At 38.0% G+C, this 23,720-nt stretch overlaps 1 protein-coding gene across 1 annotated transcript; it reads left to right on the top strand.

The window, feature by feature from the left end:
• Positions 1 to 4,314: 4,314 nt before the first annotated feature.
• On the top strand, positions 4,315 to 10,766 carry LOC108667205. The gene is made up of 7 exons (XM_018154199.2): positions 4,315 to 5,257; positions 5,383 to 5,470; positions 5,707 to 5,869; positions 6,632 to 6,797; positions 8,291 to 8,362; positions 8,753 to 8,854; positions 10,041 to 10,766. Exons 1-7 carry the CDS (start codon positions 4,379 to 4,381, stop codon positions 10,152 to 10,154), a joined length of 1,584 nt encoding a protein of 527 aa, XP_018009688.1. The 5' UTR covers positions 4,315 to 4,378; the 3' UTR covers positions 10,155 to 10,766.
• The last annotated feature ends 12,954 nt before the right edge of the window (positions 10,767 to 23,720 follow it).

Consider the following 23,720-nt stretch of genomic DNA (forward strand, 5'->3'; position numbering starts at 1 on the left):
GGATACCATCCCCAGCCTTATCATACATAAGAAATTGGTTTGAATCTTGTATAAATGTGAAATTAAAAATTAACTGATTCTAAAAAATATCTGGTTTGCCACTATGTCACCTACTAGCTGATCTGCTACATCAGAGGCAGGTCAGCCAGGTGCTCCTATAACAGCTGCATTTCCTCCCCAATCCCCATGTCCAGTCCACATGAGAGTCCCACAACTTCCGGCCATGAGGCTCTGTCATCTTGCCTGTCCTCTTCAACTCCTATGTCTCAGACTTCCCTCAGTCTGCCCCTTAATCACCTCCTATGCGGATGACCTCACAGCTGCTGCAGAGGCCATGTAGATTGCCAATGCGTATGCTGCCATCTCCTCCCACTCATCCAATGTGGCGGCATGTGCTCATTGGAAGGGGTCATCTGTATCTATCCCCAAATCCAACACCACACTTTTCACCTACAAAAAGGGAAATTGAGAAATACATCAATCACAAACAGACCCTCATGTTAGCTGGAAGGGGTCTGACCTTCCACTCTGTTGGACCCCAAAGATCCTTGGGGTCATTTTTGACTCCCACTTCACCTTCTCTCCACACATTCGCAATATGTCAGACAGCCTGCACATGCCTCAACATCTTCAAATCTTGCCAGAACCAGCTGGGATCAGGAGAAGGAAACTCTCATTGTGACTTTCAAGGCCCTTATTGAGTCTCTCATCATATATACTGCCCCAGTGTGGTTTCCTAATGCCTCTCCTTTGGCAATCTCTTAAGTTGCAAATCATTCAGAACTTTGCTCTCCACAAAGCCATGGGATCTCTTCAAATGACCTCTGCTTCACACCTGTACAGCAAAGCTGAGGTCTTACCCGTGGCTGAACACCTCTCTGCTCTGCTCTCAGTACCTTGCCAGCACCCTATGACCTCACCATAGTCACCATCCCACCTACCCTATCATCACCCAGACATTGGGGCTCTGTCTAATGAAGCAGACACTTCAGACCTGCTTCCTCCAGTTGGTCTCGCAGACTCTCACTTGCTGGAGGAGAGGTCCCTCCCCCCCGACTCCTACTCCACTGCCCTCTGCACCCTGCACAGCTCTGCTGTCTCCTCTCACCTGTCCTTAGAGGCTCCCAGCAAGGTGTTGCTGATCCCTGCTCCCCCCAACACATCCAGCCAGCTATACCTCCCCAGAGTGGCCAGAAGCACCCTTTCCCAGTTCCGCTCTCTACTCATCCCTACTCAACTCATAGTTTACCTGCATTGGTACAGCAAATAGCTCTCTCTGCCCTGAGTGTGGCGTTATGGATCACACCACCCATCACTTCTTCAGCTGCCCATCACACCTCTCCTCGCAAACCCACTGGACCTCTGGTCTAACCCTGGACTGACTGCGGCATTCCTCTCATCACTCCCATCCTCCGACATCCTTGAAGTGGATCCTCCACTCCCTCCTCTGGAGCCGCCATTTTGCTGGGGCGCCGCAAGCAGCAGTTTCAGGTAACTAACAACAACCGACAAAATTGGCATAGTAGCAAATAATAGATTTTGAGAATTATTTAATCTTTGATTGTCTTGTCCACTCGAAATTTCAATCAATATTTTTGGCATCATAAGGAATGAAAATGCTAGTATCCATTATACCTGCTGGTCTACTTATTGAACTCAAAAATGAACTTGAAGAAGGGCTACAAAAGTTTTCTTCTATGCCACTACCGTAAAATGGGGTAACTTAGACTACTTTTATTTTTATAAATGATGCCATTTTTTTACTAGCTAAATTAAACTTGAATTGAAACATGCAAAATACAGGTCTATACTCTAGCTTTATTCACCATAAATTGCTGGCTCCTGCCTCTCATAGTCTTTATGTAATTTCAAAAAAAGTGGTGGTCTTTGTTACCCCAGCTCTTGGGGTAACTTAGACCGGGTGGTAAAATCAATTATATTTTTGGTAAAATAACTCCAAATAACTCCAGGTTTTGGTGCATTGTAGTAGAACTCTTCTAGTTACATATGCAAATGACAAACTTGAGGAAAGTGTCATAGTTTGCAAATGGGGGGCGCCCCCCCATAATGAGGGAAATGTGACTACCTAATGGCAGCCCTGATGGGGTAATATTGACTGGCTTGGAAATTAAGTTAAAATTACCATATATAAGACTCTGTAGAGTCTGAAACATAAAGAAAAAACAAATAGGCTGTCAAACATAAAATATGTTATATATGGTAATTTTATTTTAACTTCCAAGCCGGTCTATGTTACCCCGTCAGGGCTGACATTAGGTGGTCTAAGTTACCCCATTTGGGGGCGGCGCCCCCCATTTACAAACTATGACACTTTCCTAAAATTTGTCATTTGCATATGTAACTAGAAGAGTTTTACTACAATGCATCAAAACCTGGAGTTATTTAACCAAAAAATAAAAAAATTGGAGGGGGTACTCTGACAGGCTTTAAATAATAGCTTTTTTTCATGGGTCATATTTTTAATTTTTTAACCTATTAGATATGCAAACTTTTCAAATCTTTCTATTGTGTAATGTAGCCTCAGTATTAGGCCTTTGATGCCCATTGATAAAATTTTTCTATATCAAATAGTTTTTGAGTTGTGGGGGTTTTTGTTAAAAAAACGAAAAGTGGTCTAAGTTACCCTGCCGGTCTAAGTTACTCCATTTTACGGTATGTCCTATGGTCTAATGAACACAATCACAGTATATCACATATGATAACTACCGTTACAAAGCTGTTTTGATGGCACTCAAAAGATGTGGTTAACTTTTGCTTAGAAAATAGATTATTTCTATTTGAAGCTGCCTCATAGTTATAAAAAAGGAATTTCTTAGACTTGGTTCATTTCTAATTGCTGAATCTAGTTGAAAAATTCATTCAATATCCTATGAATGTATATTATACAGGGGAAGAGAAGAATTCCTTAGGGAAGGTCAAAACAAAAAAATTTCTTGTTTGCCACTTTGGAGGCTGGCAGCTTGAGTGCTGTGGGCATAATATACTTACAGGGCTTGGCAAATGAGTTTTTGGTTTGAAACTAGATTTTCTTAGCAAAGAAAAAGGCATTAATTCTCAAAAAATTTACTCATGACTTGCCCAAAATTACTCCTTTGTAAACATGGAATTGTGGATTAAAAAACCTGACCTTGAACTTTCCTTTATAACTTAGCAAATGGCTTTTTGCAGAGCATTATAGTAGTATCACCTGGTTGGATTCATAATGACAAATTTCTGCTTTTCAATTGAACTTAATGGCTCCAAAGACAGGCTCAAATTAAATAGGAGATAATTCACCTTGTAGGATTCTTGCAGATATGATAGTTTAATTATGGCTTTAGTCAGTCATGTCTAAAAAAGTTATCCTTTTAGTTACACACTGCACTCTAGCAGACACAGCATAGGTTGAAGATGCAAAATTTAAAAATTTATTGACTGACAGATGCTGCTCTTGTGCACAAATTTGTTGATCTTATTATAGTGCATAGCATATAGGGAAAAAATTCACTCCTACACTCACAACACAAACTCCAAGCTGTGCTTTTAAATTGTATATGGTATGTGTGAAACAAGAATGGCTAATTTGGCACATTGTTAATAATTCCACTGTTGTTTAGATGAGGTATGACTGATGCACAGAGCAAGTATCTAATCTTCTGTTCCTTGTGGAACTGCAATTGTAAAATAATCCAGTGTGATCCATTTTAAGGAAAAAATATAACTCAGTACTCACTGCAGTGAGTGACAGAGATCGCATTTTCTAGTCAATGAACACATGAAATTACAAACAGACAGATGGACATGACAAGCACAATAGGGCATTTTTTCCATAAATGAGAAAATGCGCTATAAAGGGCTTATCAATATAATTTTATTTTGTTTTAGTTTTGCATGTTTTTGGTTGTAAATGCTGCTTCATGACTTATAAGAATTCTTGTAAAAAAACTTTTACTGTAGATGGATTGTATTAGAGACTTCCCTGTTTCTGCTAAGATTTATTCAAATTTCATGCCTGTGATCTAGTCTATAAATTACCCATTTGTTCAACGGATACATGAAGTATATACAACAAAATATTTTTCTATTTCAGACTCTCAAAGACATATTAGGAAGAAAAAAGGTTGCATGTTCTTCATATGTTCATAATGGTTTTTGCACTACATACTTCTGGATATTTGTGGCCTTGATCATCAGACATGTCAGATTAGAGTTTGCATTTGCAAAGCCAAAATATCTTGGAGCCTCAAATATAAGAATTTTCATGTAATAAAAAATTTTATTCAATATATCTAATTCATGTAATTTGAATTTTCAGGTTTATTGATAATTATCACTAAGATGATATAACTATAAATCAATGTATTTTGATTGAGTACCTATGGCTGGGCCTCATGAGGAAAAACATAGTGGTGCAGAAAAGATTGAATTAGTGAGTTGTATGGTAGACCAGTGTTTGTTTCAGTCATCTACAGTGATTGTTACTGAACCAGCAGGTATCTTGACATCAAATACTGGCTCTTCACTCAAATCTCCTTCAATAAATTTGAACTGCGATCAGAACCTGCCTTCTTTGCCAACCCCTCCTTATACTCCTCAACCATTGCCATCTTTTGTATCAATGGCATTTGCAAATGAAACTTATGGAGACTTGATGGAGGAGAACAATAACATGGATGAAAACAGCAATGATGAGCAATATGAACAGTTTTCACACTTTCATCAACAGCACTATTTGGACCAGCAAGCTTCAATTCAGAGACGACATGAACTCCAAAATTTGGCTGATCAACCAAATCGATACAATAACTCTTCTCCTTTTGATTCGGAGGAAAGAAGGAATGAATCTGGTAGTAGAAGATTTCAACCACCACTACAAATGGCTCTCAGTTCCACTTTGGATCATCCTATCAATTCTGTGTTAGAAAGACAACATATTGAACTGGATACTTCTTCTGAACCTAGATCAGTGCGGCCACGGGAAAATTACGCATCGCAAAGAAGACTGTCTCTCAACCATAATTCTACCTCTAGACTGGACCAGTTTCACTCAAGTGGTGTTGAAAGAAGCCAACATCCCTTGTCTAGTTTTGAACCTAACCAAAATCTTAAGCCTAGCTCCAATGCTGCTGTTACTTCTATGCCACAAAAATTTTCAGCCAAGCCACCTGATGAAAGTGTTAGCTCATCATATTTCACACACTCAAGACACAACTTGGCAAGCAGACACCAGCGCCAGAGATCATGTGACAGTGGACTTGTAAGTTTGTTGTTTAGTGTTGCTAAATTTTTTTAATTCAGGCTGGAGTTATCATTTTTTTCAAATTTATATAGTTTTTTGTCATGAAAGAATTTAGAGTTACTATTTAGTTCTTAATGTTACAGGATCATTTGCTGAACAGTAATAGCCGTGATGAGGGTGACCAGGCACAGGCTCTGCCGACACTACCTCGGCCAACTTATCATGGTGCATGTGAGTGGCAATACCTACTGGAAAAGAGGGAAAAAGACACCTATATTCTGGTTGGATTCCAACATTATTGGTAATTTGAAGACCTCAAGTAAAATGGAAATGAAGGAAAAATGAATCTAAACTAAAATTATCAATGTTCCAATAGCAACTTAAGTTCAGGTGAACAGCCCCTGCATCATAATTAATGTCTTTCTGATTGAAGGCAAATAAATAAAATATAATTTTTTTATTTGCAGGCAACGGGGGCATTTGGAATGAAGGTGTTCCAGCAGAGCTGGAAATGCTTGAGAGCCAAACGGACACAGAGCGTGAAGCACAAATGCTGCTGTACAACTTTACGAGAGAGGAGCTCAGCATGGAGCATCTCCCTGTGCCTGTTGACATTGCTCAGTTCCAGGGGTAAAGGGCTGTCTGCACTCAAGTTTGCATGTTTTTGCTTTATTATATTTTCTCATCCAAAACAGTACATAGTCTAAGGAGGTTATTTTCTTGTCTAGTATGAATCTGGGACACAGCCAAGTAACAAGTTTAATTAATTTTCTGCAACAATGCACTGAAAATTCACTTAGAACTTTGTTTTGTAATAACGAGCCTAGTTTTACATTTTCACTTGATTCTTATTGCATCCAGTTTTCTTTGTCAGGCCGTACCAAAATTTGGGTCAAAAATTATTACTGGAGTTCATTACTGTATTATAAAGGACGCAATATCTACTAGTGACAGCTTGGGTTGAAATGTAATCAATTGATTATGGATCAGGGGCGATTTTTAAAATTGAAACCATGTATGACACCATGATTATTGTGCTGTGAATTTTCAGTTTTTTCTCAAATATACAAAATTTCCCATTTGATTGATGGTCAAAATTGCTCGTAATTGCTGGGGCTACCTATGTTCAAAATCTGCTTCGTTTAAAAATGTATTTGCTTTCATTTGACCTGGCTTGTCATTTTCTACAGAAGAACATTATCAATTTTCTTGCGCAAACAAGTGACAATGAACTTTATGTATAAAAGTTATATTGATATAATCATTAAAATTTAAACATTCATATACTGATGGCAATTTCAGCTATGGTTTTGTTATGCATTAACATCATTGACACCAGTAATTATATCTGTAGATAAAAGGTAGAATGTCTAAATAATTGTTTATTTGCAGGTATGGAGATTGTAAGCTGATGCGTGAAGGTACAAAGTTACGTCAAATTGCTGATGCGTTCCAGGCATCTCCTGAACGAGCCAAAGTACGAGACATGGCAAGCAAGGTCCTCATATCGGACATCACCTGGGAAAACTTTGCTGCCCTCTGCATGGAGCTCTTCTCTGTAAATATGGCAATATTTTCTCTTTCATGAATTGCAATGGTTTTTTATCCAAGTACGTATTCCAAGAAATTGAAATGGATCTTATGTATATTACTAGGTAGGTATATTGTTTGGCCAAACTTTTCTCTGGTTGCGACTAATTCAAATTTTTTAAAATTGGACCATCCATGTTAGGATTGAATGAAAGAAATGAGTATTTATTTTTTTAACATAGTTTTGGTCATGTACAGCCAAAAATTGGTCACATATGAATAGATAAAAAATTTGGTCATGTATGTTTAGCCAAAAAATTTACAAATTAACCAAATTCGTTTCAAGGAATGCACAGACAAGTATTGTAATAAAAAATAATAATGAGAACAATATTTTGTTGGAAACCATCTTTTGCTCCTGCCAACTTGTTAGTTCTGAGCCGCTAAGAGACTCAGTGCATTTCAGTCCTTTTTGTTTGTAATGATTATTTAGAATCAGGAGCTTTACACTATATAAATCAAATTCTCAATAATTACAATCTGCTGAACTTATTTTCAATTAACACTTTGCACAGTGATAAATCTTATTTTGTCATGTATCTGAAATGTTGAACAAACATATTGAATGAAATAATCTCATTTCACCATGGTGTCTTTTATGTCTTTAAGTAAAAAACGGATTAAATCTATTTGTCTAAATTCAATCAATAAATATAAAGCATAAATTTTTAAAATTTCGGATTGATCAGCTTTTATTGATAGATAATAAATTACTTATATCTGCGGTATCCTAATATTTCCATGTAACACCAACAACCCAAGTTAACAGGAAGTATTGATGTGTATTAGTTTTATTTAAAACTGTTCATGATGTAAAATCTGGTTACATTGGGAAACTGGGCTACTACTCAATTTTTTGGGCCCTGGCAGCACAATTTCCTATAAATGCATTAGATTTATACATTTTGGCATCAATTGCGCCAAACCTTATTCAAAATTATCCATGTTTCCATTGGTTTTCATAGGTTATGCTATTTTCCTGACTTTTGTCGTTTATTTCTTTATTTTGTAGTATTAATGAGCCATGATCATAAGCCATGATGATCATGAGCCATGATCATGAGCCATGATTGATGTGCCATGATGATCATGAGCCATGATGATCATGGCTCATGATCATGAGCCATGATGATCATGAGCCATGATGATCATGAGCCATGATCATGAGCCATGATCATGAGCCATGATTGATGTGCCATGATGATCATGAGCCATGATCATGAGCCATGAGCCATGATCATGAGCCATGATCATGAGCCATGATTGATGTGCCATGATGATCATGAGCCATGATCATGAGCCATGATGATCATGAGCCATGATCATGAGCCATGATGATCATGAGCCATGATCATGAGCCATGATGATCATGAGCCATGATTGATGTGCCATGATCATGAGCCATGATTGATGTGCCATGTTGAGCCAATTTCTTAACATTGATGAGCCATAATGGTACAGGGAGAGCCAGGCGTGACGGTGGAGCGCATCGTCACTTTGTTCACATTCATCGCCGATATCGCCAAAACGCAGGTGTGTCTCTGACAGCTGTTACTGCTAGTGACGCAGTGTTGTTAGGATGTTGGATGTTCATACGTTCACTTCTCTGTTACTGCTAGTGACTGGCAGTGTTGTTAGGATGTTCATACGTTCACTTCTCTGTTACTGCTAGTGACTGGCAGTGTTGTTAGGATGTTCATACGTTCACTTCTCTGTAATTGTGTGTAACAATGATGCTTCTACCTTCTTCTTAGCATCATTGGCAGCTAATCGTAGTTCGTCTGAAATATAATGGTGTATAAAGTAAGTCAATAATAACTATTTTAAGCAATTATCAACTATAATCTATGTATATCTAATCTACTAGAATCAACTACTATAACCATTCTTGTGCTGTGCTACGATGTTGAGAAATGATTGCAGATACGACGCGGTCTTCAGTCGTGCATACGGCAGCTCATGACCTGGTCTCTTCGCTTCATATTCCAAAAAGTCTGCCAGTGGGTTGACAACTCTGGAGGATGGGTAAGACTTTCCACGAACTTTAGTGGACAAAGTTATGTACACTTTGTTTGTGCCGCGCTGCGATGATGAAGAAAAATATGTAAATTGGATACTTGCATAATCATTCTGTTCAATTCTGAGATCTTCGCTGGAAAGATCTTTCTGTCAACTGAGTATATATTAGTGCATTTAAAACTTAGCAGTTGAACTGCTTAATGGGGTTTTGCTAGTTTTTTAAATTTTGCATTCGTTTTATCCTCATAGGTGTTCATCAGTGTAATTATGTTTGTGTTTAAAGGCCTGGAAAGTGTCAGTGGACAAAAGGTAATTACTTTAAGCCAGGAGACATGAAGTGTTGTCTTCAACGCTATTTGTACCTGAAGATCTGGGGCTGTACTATCAATAATATGCGTTTAAAAATTACTTTTTAAAGACAACACTTCTGAACAATCCAGTGTCTTGGATGTTTTACATGTACAATGAATTTCTAATTTTATTTTCAAATATTGACAAAAATTACTTTTCAAAATTTTTTTAAAATATCAAAATTTTGCAAATTTATGAAATTATTTATTCTGTCAATTGATTCATGCATTGTCTCTGACTTTTTGCAATTGTGCAAAATTTCAGATCAATTGACAGGTCAAATTGTGTCATATATGGATAATAAGATTTGTAGCAGACGAAATTATTTTTTGATTTTTTTTAATAATGAAAAATTTTTTTTTAATTTATAAAATTATTTATTCTGTCAATTGATTCATGCATTGTCTCCAACTTTAGACAAGTGTGCCAAATTTCAGATCAATTGGACAGGTAGAAGTGTGTTAAATATCGATTATAAGATTTGTAGCAGACAGACAGACAGACAAACTAGAAGTGAAGTTAAAGAGAAGTTGAGTTCATAACCCTCAGCCAATCAATTTCAAGCATTAATTTAGCTTCTCAGGGTAAATCACCAATCATAGACGAGAAGTCAGCCGTTACATGTACTTTGCCAGATTTGACACCACGGCCCTTGATAACGTGAGGGACTGTCAGTATACGAGGGGTCAAGTTTTGATACCACGACCCTGGTAACGTAAGGGATTGTCAGTAGACGAGGGGTCAGGTACTGTCAGTAGATGAGGGGTCAAGTTTTGATACCACGGCTCCTGGTAACGTGAGTCAGTAGACACAGGGTCTATTTGTGTATGTTTGTGTGCAGGGTCGCGTGCTGCAGCAAGGTCTAGACGTGGTCTACAAGGTGGCTGTGTCAGTGTGTGCCGGGGTCGCTGTCGTCGCCATGGCTGCCTACATCGCCAAGACGTGGCGCTCATAGTGTCAATAATACTGATTACTACCGTATACTTATTAGTGCTTTATTATTAACAATTACCCATCTGGTGCACCGGTGTGTTTATACTACTGAAGAATGCCTTTCAATTAGCTGATGTACGTCAATGTCGATAACACTGAGGAATAAGATTAAGGGATAATAATTAAAAACATGGCGCCAGAAGTGCGCCAGATTACATAACATTAAGGGTTGATAATTAAAAATTATCTGGCGCCCGTCTGTGTTAATACTACAAAATAATACTGATCAGTAACTGAATAAAGAACTTTTTCTGGACAATTTTGAGGAATGCCTGGGCTCACGAAGGAATCACAATTGTTCCTTAAGCTACATTTCAACCTCTGTTAATTTGGATAGAAATATGTAGTTTTTAATGAATTTGTATACATATAGTGACCTAATATTGATGATAATTTTGTTGCTGCTGTTGATATAGTTTGGTTGTGTGTTTGTGCTTTTGTACATATATATTTTGTTCCTTGATTCTTGTCAGGCCAATAGTTCAGTGGGTCTTGATGAGCCAATAGTAAATTTCATATTGTCAAGCCAATCATTTCTCAGGTCTTGTCAAGCCAATAGTTTCTCAGGTCTTGTCAAGCCAATAGTTTCTCAGGTCTTGTCAAACCAGTAGTTTCTCATGTCTTGTCAAGCCAATCATTTCTCAGGTATTGTCGAACCAGTAGTTTCTCAGGTCTTGTCAAACCAGTACTTTCTCATGTCTTGTCAAGCCAATAGTTTCTCAGGTCTTGTCAAGCCAATGGTTTCTCAGGTCTTGTCAAGCCAATAGTTTCTCATCAAGCCAATAGGTTCTCAGGTCTTGTCAAGCCAATAGGTTCTCAGGTCTTGTCAAGCCAATAGGTTCTCAGGTCTTGTCAAGCCAATAGGTTCTCAGGTCTTGTCAAGCCAATAGTTTCTCAGGTCTTGTCAAGCCAATAGTTTCTCATGTCTTGTCAAGCCAAGAAGGTGTCGCTGCTCTGCGTTTGCGTCAAAGGACGCTCGATAGGATGGTAATATTTTCCTGCCAATGATTGTATTCGTTTCAGCAACGCGTATGCAAACCCGCTTATGTTTGTTTGATTTGTTAATTAAATTTTTGTATCATAATTGCGATAATAGAGTCCTTGTTTTGTGTAGAAGTAGTTGTTATGAATGCTTCTCATACTGCCTACTTATCACTATGAGTCGATACTGAATTCAAATTTTTCTTGTTATGAACAGAGAATAATAACTTGAAGTTATTTTTTGTAAAGCACATAAAAATGTTTAAAATTTTATTTATTAATGAAATATAATTCAACTAACCATTTGTGAGAAATCGGTTCCAAATGAGTTTGTTGTTGATCATTAAAAAATTATCTCATTTTCTGTGACGCTTTCACCAATTATTGGTTTTTCACCTGACCTCAATACTGGAACCTTTATGAGCATCAGTGAGTATAGACATTAGACGCCGTAGCGTGGTGAGAGTTTTAGGGTAATGGCTGCTTCATGCGTCTCTCTGAAGAGAATGTATGACCTGAGGGAGAGAGCGTCTCTCTGAAGAGAATGTATGACCTGAGGGAGAGAGCGTCTCTCTGAAGAGAATGTATGACCTGAGAGAGAGAGCTTCTATCTGAAGACAGTGTATGACCTGAGGGAGAGAGCGTCACCTGGACGAGTGCTCAAGACGACTGTCAACTAGTTTTTTAATGTGTCTGTAAGGCAAATTATGTAATTATGTTCAACCGCATTTATTGTTTGCTCGCACATTATTAAGGTACCTCTTGTATATCATAGATACCGTCCTGAGCACTTGTGTGCCATGAACAACTTGAAGCAAGAAGAATGTCGATTAGCGAACTAATTTTTCTTCGAACGTTTCAGGGACCATCTCTATCATCAGTTTCATGAATTCGCTGCACATTCATTACTGAAATCGCCTAACATTAATGTTAATATATCAATATAACAATGTTATAATAACAATAGCTAACGCTTGAAGGTAGGTATTATGCTTTTTCTTTAAGCATTGTTATTGCCTCGTTTGGAAAGGGATATAGGGTTTATATGATATTGACTTCTGAAAGTGCATCACATATATTTCGTAAATTTTTTAATTGGACACTTACCACACGCAGCTCCGATCTTGAAATTTTCTAAAAATCATATCAAGAAATATTCTATCAAGAGAAATATGAATCCCAAGGAATGCTTTTTTTATTTAACCTGTGGTCTACTAACGATACCCAGTTATCAAGATTCACTGTAGGAACATCATTAATGACGGTAGACATAAACGTAGACTCGCAATTAACTACCGTAGCAGAGGCACCAAGGTTCGTGAACATATAGCTTTTAGGACCTTTCTTTCCAAATGCAAGCCAATAAAAGAAATAACGTCAGGAATTAACCCAGGGGCTTTAATTCAAACCTCTTTGTAGTAACCAACAAACGCAGGTTTAAAGGTTTAATGTTATTACCATTAAACCTTTTTTCAAATGAAGTTTTCATCTATATTCAAACCTTCACGTTTGAAAACTCGGACAAAATATTTTCGTATGTTTTTTTTTATGCTAGTCACTCGGATTTTAGTACAAGAATCGTTATTTTTTTAGCTTTGGTGCACTTGTCTGACTCGCCCAATAATGCACGTGTAAGTAAATGTGAAGTTTGGGCCAGCGAGCGGGTTGAGGTCGAGGATGGGAGAAACTTGGCAGCAGCTTTCGAATGGATTGTAAAACCTTAAAACTATTCCATTCTACTTCCATATCTTAAATCTGGCAGTCATTTTGGCTTCAGTACTTAGGAATTACTTATCGAAAGCAGATTAGTCTCTGATTCATTAGACTCATTTCGCTTAAAGATGAATAAGATTTGAACCAAATAACATTGCCGCGCATAGCCGCTACACCAATGTTGGCTTGAGTCGAATAAAAGCAGAAAATTTAGAATTCTTAGTTTATTATAAATAAAAATGATACTTCCTGCACTCATTCCGCCGTGCTATATGTAATAATTCCGATCAGTTACCTGTTGTAGTTGCTGGCTTTTGAATGTAGTTGGGTTCCTTCACAAAGTGCGAATTTCCGTAGAAGTGAACTTATATTTTGAGGTTTACAATGCTCTTGGAAATTGGTTAGCCTGTATCATGTGTGGGGTGTCTGAACTTCAACATTTTTTTTGTGTAGGAAATGCATATTGCAGCTTCAAATATCTTTTTAGATTAAGATCTTATGACAAGGGAACAACTGGGATACGTATAATCGATGTCAGAATAATGCAAAGACAAGCAGCTTACATTTACTATTAATTGTGAATTACCGAACAGTTTGAACGATCTATGGCATTAATGGCAATAGTTGGGATTTCAAGGTTGGAGTACTCAATAAGTTAGTTTAAACACACTTGATTGATATTACTTACGTGGCTTGTAAAGGACACTTAATTGGGTTTGGCCTCTAGCCGTTCAAGTATCTTTTACGACCCATTTTTTGGATCCGTCATAGCCAGGAGACGTGGAGTGATCTAAATGTGGAATGATTTAAAAGTGAAGTGATCTAATAGTGAAGTGATCTAATAGTGAAGTGATCTAATAGTGAAGTGATCTAAAAGTGAAGTGATCTAAAAGTGAAGTGATCTAAAAGTGAAGTGATCTAAAAGTGAAGTGATCTAATAGTGAAGTGATTTATAAGCGAAGTGATTTAAAAGTGAAGTGATCTAATAATGAAGTGATTTAAAAGTGAACTGATCTAAAAGTGAAGTGATCTAATAGTGAAGTGATCTAAATATGGAATGATCAATAGTGATTTGATATAATAGTGAAGTGATCTAAAAGTGGAGTGATCGAAATATGGAATGATCTAATAATGATTTCATCTAATTGTGAAGTGATATTGAGAATTAGTTGTTAGGAAAAAAGGTTCCCAGTAAAAATACGTTCAATAAAATAGGTTCCCTTAGGTTCCCCTGGAAATAACTGTTAGAAATAAGGTTCCCAGTGAAAATATTCTTTAAAAGTAAAATGATCTAAAAATAGAGTGACCTAAAAGTGGAGTGATCTAAAAGTGGAGTGATCTAAAAGTGGAGTGATCTAAAAGTGGAGTGATCTAAAAGTGAAGTGATCTAAAAGTGAAGTGATCTATCCCATATCTACAAAGGAGGTGCAAGAGACAAACCCCAAAATTACAGGCCGGTTACATTAACATCACACGTAATCAAAGTATTTGAGAAGGTTGTTGCCAGAAGGTTAGTGCAGTACATGGAAGACGCTGACCTTTGCAACAGAAGAAAACACGGTTCTAGACGAAATCGTTCCTGCTTGTCTCAGCTACGGGAGCATCACCACCTAATCCTGGCCATTGGAGGAGGGGGCCGGGGTGGACGTGGTGTATTTGGACTTCGCGAAAGCGTTTGACAAAGTCGACCATGGAGTGCTCTTCAGGAAATTAAGACTGCTGGGGGTCAGAGGTGAATTGCTGGCATGGCTCCACAGCTTCCTAACAGAAAGACTACAAGCTGTCGTTGTAGGAGGCAAGAGATCGAGTGAGGCTAGGGTGAAGAGTGGAGTACCACAGGGAACGGTACTCGGCCCAATCCTCTTCCTCATTCACATCGCCGAGTCCGACATAGATGTGGCAGTGAACCACGCCTCTGCATCGCCATTCGCGGACGACTCCAGGATACTAATGACCATAACGGACAGGAGAGACTGCGAGAGGTAGCAAGAAGACCTCGCGGAAATATATGACTGGGCCCAAGTGAACAACATGCAGTTCAGCGGGACCAAGTTTGAGGTGTTGAGATGCAGAGGTAGCGGAAGAGCGGATATAGAGCACCGCTACCTAGCACCTGAAAACTCGGAAATCGAAGAGAAGCGAATCGTTCGCGATCTAGGAGTGTTGATGAACCCTCAGGTCAATTTTGTGATCACATAATGGCAATAACCGCAAGAGCTAGGCGACAGATGGGGTGGATATGGCGGACGTTCAGAACAAGAGAAGTGGAACCAATGATCACACGCTTTAGAGCCCTTGTAATACCAATCCTTGAATACTGCTGCCAGCTCTGGACCCCGTTCACACTCGGCGCAGTGCGGCAACTGGAAGGTGTCCAGCGAACCCTCACTTCCAGGATCAGAGAGATGGAAGAGTTGAACTACTGGGAGAGGTTAAGGCGCCTGGGTCTGTACTCACTGCAGAGGAGACGGGAGAGGTACTTCATTCTGTACACATGGAAGATATTAACCGGAATGGCGCCAAACTTTGAGAGCGAGACCTTCAGGATTGAGACACATCACAACGAGAGAAGGGGGAGACTGTGCAAGATCCCCCCACTACGTAACAGATCTCCAGTCCCTACCAAAGGATCTAAGAGAGGGATAGTTCACCCTGGATACCTTCAAGAGAGGACTGGACGTGTACCTGGGCACAATCTCAGATCGACATCCCCTGCAACACTACCAGCGGCGAGAAACAAGCAACAGCATCGTGCATCAGCTGGCCCAAATGAGGGCGGATGAGCGATAATCAGAGGCGGCGATCCATCGTGGCCTGGGACTGCTATGTCCCAAACAAATGCAAAGAAAACCAAGGATCTAAAAGTGAAATTATCTAAAAGTGAAGTGATCTAAAAGTGAAGTGATCTAAAAGTGAAGTGATCTAAAAGTGAAGTGATCTAAAAGTGAAGTGATCTAAAGTGAAGCGATCTAAAAATAAAGTGAACTAGAAGTGAAGTGACCTGAAAGTAAAATGATCTAAAAGTGAAGTGATCTAAAAGTGAAGTGATCTACGAGTGAAGTGATCTACAAGTGAAGTGATCTACGAGTAAAGTGATCTACGAGTAAAGTGATCTACGAGTAAAGTGATCTACGATTGAAGCGATATACGATCGAAGTGATCTTCGAGTGAAGTGATCTACGAGTGAAGTGATCTTCGAGTGAAGTGATCTAGAAGTGAAGTGATCTTCGAGTGAAGTGATCTACGAGTAAAGTGATCTACGAGGAAAGTGATCTACGAGTAAAGTGATCTACGAGTAAAGTGATCTACGAGTGAAGTGATCTACGAGTGAAGTGATCTACGAGTGAAGTGATCTTCGAGTGAAGTGATCTAGAAGTGAAGTGATCTAAAAGATAGGCGACCAAAAAGATACTTGTTCTAAAAGTGAAGTGAAGAGTCCAAGATCCCAATTGTGGTCAGGTTGGGAGGTGTGCTGCCTGCTCACCCGAGGCCTTCAAGTCAAGTTATGAAAAAAAATCAGATGTTGATTTATGGGCAGCAAGTGGCCCTGCAGGTCCGAACTAATCTTCATTGAGGTGACGTAGTGCTGAGGATGCTGTCAGAAAATTAATGTAAGCAATACGATAACCATTCGCGGAAATCAAACAACACGGAGTAATGCTGGAGTATGATTAATTATCTTTGCAACAAGCGATTTAAAGAATAAATAAAAATAAGGTTATTGCTGCGGTGTTTCACAGTTGTAGCGGCCAGTTGTTCGCTTCAAAAACCAATAATCATACTTCTGATATTAGAATAAGGTTTACGATCCGGTGTCAACTTTTAGCTATCGAGCGACAGGGACGCGTTGAAATGATTAGCTTCGTATTACAGGGCGTAAGTCTTAGCAGAAATAGTTGTAGTTTTCGTTTATCATGACTGGAAATGTGAAATATGATCTCTGGAAATAAATTTAGACTGAAATCAAAATCATTGACGGTCGTGGAAGTTTAGTTCTTAGAAATTGTGTGTCAATTACTATGCTGCCAAGAGAATGGACCTGTAACTTCGCTACTGCCAAATGTTAGTTAGGTTATCAAATTGGAACTTCGTCTGCAGTGATATATATTTATAACCGAATGTCAATTTTTCATCTCAACTTTCCTAACTTAAACCTTTCATTTCCTGAAAACCAATCATCGAATTTGTGAAACATGCTTTACTGTATTTTGCGTAGGTATTATTGTGTTCCAGCGTTGATTTCTGAATGTCGGTCGTGTGTAAAATGCTTGAAGAATGCACAGTTTATTTGGATAATTAAAATTGTGTAAAAAAACTCAGTGATGATTTATGGAATGTATGAGAATAGTTTCATATTGCCGACTGAGAAAAGTGATTATTTCTATGGACTGACTGTGGTTTGGGACCAGCTATCCTCTTCTGGAAGCTGCTGATGCGGAAGGCTTGGGCAGGCAATCAGCTTGCAGGCGATGAAGCTCGTAAACACACCCGATGCTGCACTGTTGGTTGCTCGGGCGCTGTACGTTACGAAGAGAAGGATATGAACTCCCGAGGTTATAAGTTATTACTCCCGAGCCGATCAGCTATCACTCATCAAAATGAATGGCCCTAAATATTGTCCAAAAAGTGACACTCTTCCTTAACCAAAGCACGAGCAGGGAGCGTACGTAGTAGCGCTGATACGATCTTTATGCAGGACAATCTGGGTCGCAATGACATATGCTAGGTAAAAAATGCATCGCCATTTGGAAGTCTCACTCATAAACTTCTCTGAGTTTAGTTTCAAAAAATGCGCTAAAAATGGTGAATGATGATTTTCGAGTGGCTCGACTCACGTCACTGACTCCGTTAAAGCGTGTTTTTCCCAACATAACTCTTCTTGCTCTCGTCTCATGATTTTAGATATTGGCATGGGAGGCCTTTTGGGTGGAACGAAAGTAAATTAAAAAGTTGAAGTTCTACAATGAAACACTGCATTCTAGATGTCTTTGCTAACGACAACAACTTCTTCTTACGATTCGTCAGATCGGAAAAAATGTGCTCCGTTTTCTGACCGCGATGCGCTACGACCACGGGTGAAGATCCAAAAAAATCGTGCAGATGCGCAGCGGCTATTATTATTCTATGAACCGTAGTCGAGTCGCGTCCAGCATTTTTACAATTAGAGCTGTCTTCATCAATTTAGAAATCTGATCAAGTCGAGTTCGAAACGGACGACCTGAGATGAGTTCGTTGTGAAGTGAACGAGAGACGTAGGCGCGGTTCCTAGCCCGTCCAATAGCCGAAATTGGACGTTAGCTGAAGTGAAGTTCAACCCATATCTAGTGGAGGTAACGAGAGTGGCTAGGACGTAAGTCATTCGTACTTGGTAGTGCTAGTAGTGATTTGTATATCGACGTCGCTTCAGCCACTTTTCCGCTCCCAGTATGTACGTTCATCCAAGAGAAGGTCGTCGTTAGGAATGGTAAGTGAAATAGTTTGTTATTAATTACTTTATGTTATTGATGTTATGTCCACTAAACATAGTAATTTTTCAGGACATTGTTAGTAAGGATATACGTAGAAATGGATACTTTTTTTCTGGGCCCGACATGGTTCGGACTCGTATGCATTAATTCCATGAGGAAAAATTGGTTCGCTTTACGAACGAACCGCTAATCGAACCGAGTTACCACACGAATTTTGATCGTAAAGCGGGGTTCCACTGTAGTAGCATCAAATATCCGTTCAATTCAATAATCATCCAAAGTTTTCGTATCAAAATTTGTATTGTGTGTATATTAAAAGTATTTTAGTAATAATAATAGTAATGAAATTGTTACGTGTTCTCTTGCTGAAGTATCCAGCTGCACTGATGAAAACACTTACTTGTGTATCGGGATAATAACCGCGAATACGTAAGTTCATCTTCCATAATGACTGTGGCTGGAGCTCAATTTCTTCAAAGATATAGCAAATTTCACGTATTAGAGTGCCATTTTGAATATAAAGTTCGTCTGAGGTAGAGACTCGTTATAAATTCGAGACAAAAAACAGACGTGACCTCAGTTGGTGGGCGGAAGCTCTAAGTTCGAACAAGATTTATAGCTGACGCCCGACGAAGACTTAAAGTTGCAGGAACTTGGTGCTGATCACGAGCCTGCACTCAGAAAATGAATGGGTTATATTGACCAAATAGTGACACACTGTCTGCACGTAGCATAGATACGCCCTTTTGCCCATGTCACACTGGGCCAGGATGGCACACAATAGTTCAGAAATACATCACCATTCAGACAATATCTCACGAATCATTCGTTTTTTAGTGCGAGAGTCATTAGATAGAGTCATTTGGCGGAGCTAGACAATCGTATAATAATTATTATAATCCATCATAATTAATGCCCTGTCAACAGGGGGGGACTTTATAAAGTTAATTCAAGTTTGTTTACATGCCGCTTAATATTATCTGAATCCACTGCTATAGGCGAAAAGCGACGTATCTCATCAAGAGCTTTATTCATCAAGAACGCAACATCCTGGAACCAAATAATGCGACTATAAAACAGGAAAAACGGTAACGTCATGGGTGTATATTCATATGTGAAGGTCTTACACATAACGAAACTATTTGTAGAATACTTGCAAGGAAAACAGTAGTTCTATATCTTGAACGAACAAGAGCCGAGTCAAGGCTAACAATAGTTATTAGTTCTAGAGCGAAGTAACTTACTCGGAGGAACTACAGTACAGAATAGTATGTGCATGTGGGCGCTATAACAGAAATTCCATGACATCCACTGTAACGTTAGTTAATGTTCCAATGTCTGTATAATGGCCTAAATTAATTCTTTCGTGTCGGCCAAAGTGGCCCAAATTCTGGCCCCAGTGACCCAGTTGTCGGCGTCAATTTTTATTACCTATTTGTAAGAGCCGCTAGATTTGTTCTGAGGAATCTCGGTTTTCGGTAATTAAGTATAAAGAAATATTAATTTCAAGTGAAATATGCTTAAGTTATCACGTGGGCGGCACTACGAAAATGATTAAAATTGAAGATCCAATAACAATTGATCGCTCGTTCTTCAAAGCCATTCCCGTTATATGAGCCATGAAATTTAATAGTGCGTCGTCATTCTGAGATCAATGCAGTCCAATTTGCGAAGACGAAAAATGTTGGCAATAGATCGAAGTATTAAGGACATCTGAGTGATCCTAATGGCACCAGAATTAGAGATGAGGGTTGGAACTGAACGTTCCAAGTGTGGGGAATGCATTACAATCAGGAAATTCGAAATTGTATTGAAAACCGGACATCTGAAATTGCAGTAAAATCTGAAAGACATTGAATTTAAATTGAGCAATCAGAAATTGAATTTGAACAGGGAAATAGGAAATTACATTGAAATCGGGAACATTGCTAATTAAAGCGCTGTTTCCGAATGTTCTAGTAATGCAAATATGAAGCCTGACTTGCTGTATCTTAGAGATCATTTACAACGTTTATTGCTGTGCTGGGTTGTTGCTAGAGATCTGATGTTTTGGGTTTCTTCTTAGATAATACAATTTATTCTTAGCTTTAGACGCGGAAAGTATGTACAATGTACTTCTGGGACTGGTTTAGTTTAAACAAAACCCTCAAGCATAAGTTACACTAATACGCTGAGGAAGTCTGATAATCTTTCATATTGAATAAAATTTTAATTTTTTTTGACTTGTTATTAAGCCAATAGTACGTTTAAATTTTTAGATAATATTAATTCATTATAAAAATAATTCTGGCAGTACTATGACAAATTTGATCAGTGCTTTTTTTTCAAGGCAAACCATGCGCCTGCGATAACTCTGCTCTCTTTTTCAATTTATTTGTTAAATTATAAGTAGACACAGCGAAAAATCGCTCATTAAGCATTTTTTGCATTTCCGAATTTTATACGTAATTATTACTAGTATTTGTACTTAGTTGGTTTCAGAATCTCGATTTTATACGTTGAAACAACTCCACTCTACTTGATATATCTATAATGCCTTTTCAAATCGTCGCGATATTATAATAAAATGTCCCTTGATAGCCTCATATTCGAACTTTAAAATGACATGGAAAGTATAGGAGTCCAATCGAGAAAAACAAACGAAAGTTCTTATTCGAAATTACTTTCTGGTTTTCAACAGAACCTTTACATTGAACGCCATTCATGCATACAAAGTGTAAAAATGGAAAAAATATAAGTAAGTTATGAAGTTAAAACATATTAATAATTTTTTCATCACCCTGTCATGTTAGCTCGAAATGTATTGTTAAACTTTGGAGCAAATATACAAAACTTCGTACTACTTCACGTCGCAATCTGCCCAAGCTTACCGACCTCTCTTATATGCCCGCGGCGTTAAAACTTTATTGCGGCGGCCGAAGTCATTCTCGATGGCACCGAAGCAGCGATATACTGACGAATTGTACGGCAAATCTGCAGTATCGATGAGCCGAAATTTGTTACGTGGAATCGCCAGTCTGCCGCCAGGGCTTCCAAAGAAAATACTTTGTGCTGCCTAAGTTGTTATTACATTCGCCAGATTTTTCCCGATACTTTGAAGCTCCGTCATGTGGAATAATTACACAACGCAGCAGTAAGAATTTGTAATAAATTGTGACGATAATCAAAACTTTTGTGCAGCGACCAAACGAAAATTGGTATTGCTCTGAATAAGACGCATTACATACACATAATTTATTACTAATGCATAGATACTGCATAAAGTAATTATGTTTACTCTGTAGCATGAATATGCCAGATTATGCAACATTTTTATAACTTTAATTTGCTTTATTTTGGAAGTAACTTTGAAGCGGCGATATATCTGAATATGTACCTATTTTATAGCTGCGAAATGCCTAAATTGGAACCAACTTTAGCGCTGCGGTATGCCGGAATCTTTATCAACTTATAGCTGCGATATGCCTAAATTTGTACCAACATTATAGCTGAGATATGCCAGAATTTCAAACTTTCTATAATTAATTGCGATGTGCCTGAATTTGTACCAGCTTTTTGCTGCGATATGCAAAAATCTATACCAACTTCATGACAGCGATTTGCCTGAATTTGTACTAACTTTACAGCGGTGACACAATAAAATGTATTGAATTCTCATAGTGGTGATTTGCTTCAAATTTCATCAGCGTTTTAATAGCAATATTTTTCACTTCACACAAAACTTTTCGCTATTTTCATCGTATCCTACAAGAGACTGATCGTCGTATCACCAGCTTGGAGAGTCAAGACACCCAAGAAGCTCATGTTTTTCATGAGACCGGTGGGTCGACCTCAGGAAATGTGGAAATTTGTTCGGCTCTGAAATTCCATATTTTTCCATCAAGTGCGTGGCATTTGATACTGAAACGTTCACGAATTTTCATGATTTATTTATAGTTAAGTCGCGGCTTTGTCGCGTACCCAATGATGGACTTCTAAAAAGATTCTGTCCAATATTAATCTCTTCTCGTCTTGATATTTTACGTTACGTAAAGCTTACTCGAAAAATTCTCTACGCGAGATTTTTCGCCCATCTTTCGTTACCTTACTTAGTGAATTACATACGATGAAATTAAAAAAGCATATCTTTTATTGAAGATTATTTTATATTTTATCATTTTTTCATTATTATTTATTTTATTTGCCTTACAAATGCTGTTTAATGCTCAATCTTTCATATGTCCTATCCAAGATGAATTCAATAATCATCCTCTATAATTTTTTCCTTATTTTTTATTTAAATTTAAAACCTATTTTCAAATAGTTAGTACTAGAATAATTTTAATGCATGAAATGATTTTATTCTATTTCTGAGAAAAATATCCCTCAAAGCGTTTTTAGTTTATGCGTGCATTTTCTGCAGGGTATTATCGCATGTACACATTTTTTGATTGGTTAACATCGACCAGAGCATATATAGACATCTTCGAGCCTACCAAGACATACATAAACTCCTAATAAATTGTTAGTTATGGTGTAGCCTTGCTATGTTTGGTTGTTTGAAGAACAATTTAAAATACGCTGCTCTTTCTTTAACGTCCTCCTTAACAAAAATATAATTTTTTATATTTTACTAGTATTGTTCCTTGATTGCACCACGTTAATTATTTTATTATTGTCACTTATGGACACAATTGCAACACAGCTGAGTAAGTTTATGCGGTATACTGGCACATTCTCACGAAACCTTTAGGAAATCTGCAATTTTCGTATTTTGGTTCAATGTCTTAGTTGTATTTTCGATATAAATGTTAAATTTTATGTTCTGCCGAGCTCCAGAGAAATTTCTCACTTGAATTGTATATAAGCAACAATAAATGGGCTCATTTAATAAGGCAGCCACATGCTGCTGGCTAGCATCATCGCGGTTTTTTTTGCGAATCGATCCAAATTGAACAACTGGAATTGAACAAGACGTACTCAGTTGAATTCGCCTATTGTTAAGCCATGTAATTAAACCTATAAAAGTTTGTTTTATGTATTTCTCTGAGCTTCAGAAACTCATAGTGACATTGTCACCCGCTGTTTAAAAATTCTTCTTACAGATTCATAAGTACACGAAAATCTCCACCCGAACAAGAAAATGAACTACACAAGCTCGTCCTTCACACACGAATGTAAAATGTGCGGATTTTTTTCTCGTCCTGAATATTCATGAAGTTAAATGATGCAGCTCTTTCGCTGCTCGGGCTGTATAAAACATTAATTTTGCTATTTATGTCGTCATTTAGAATTTTTTCTAAATTAAAATTGTTCTCAAAGAGATAAAGTTCACAAACAAGATGTAATATTCAAGAATTAAACTTGTAAGTAAACCCAACGAAACT

This window comes from Hyalella azteca, unplaced genomic scaffold (genome assembly GCF_000764305.2).
Source record: "Hyalella azteca isolate HAZT.00-mixed unplaced genomic scaffold, Hazt_2.0.2 contig8733, whole genome shotgun sequence".
In the NCBI taxonomy this organism is placed as follows: domain Eukaryota; kingdom Metazoa; phylum Arthropoda; class Malacostraca; order Amphipoda; family Hyalellidae; genus Hyalella; species Hyalella azteca.

Excerpts from the sequence above, each read along its gene's own strand:
- LOC108667205 (XM_018154199.2), top strand. The coding sequence starts at position 4,379 with ATGGCTGGGCCTCATGAGGAAAAACATAGTGGTGCAGAAAAGATTGAA. Across the intron at positions 8,363-8,752 it reads CCGATATCGCCAAAACGCAG|ATACGACGCGGTCTTCAGTC; the intron begins GTGTGTCTCTGA and ends AAATGATTGCAG. Across the intron at positions 8,855-10,040 it reads TTGACAACTCTGGAGGATGG|GGTCGCGTGCTGCAGCAAGG; the intron begins GTAAGACTTTCC and ends GTTTGTGTGCAG.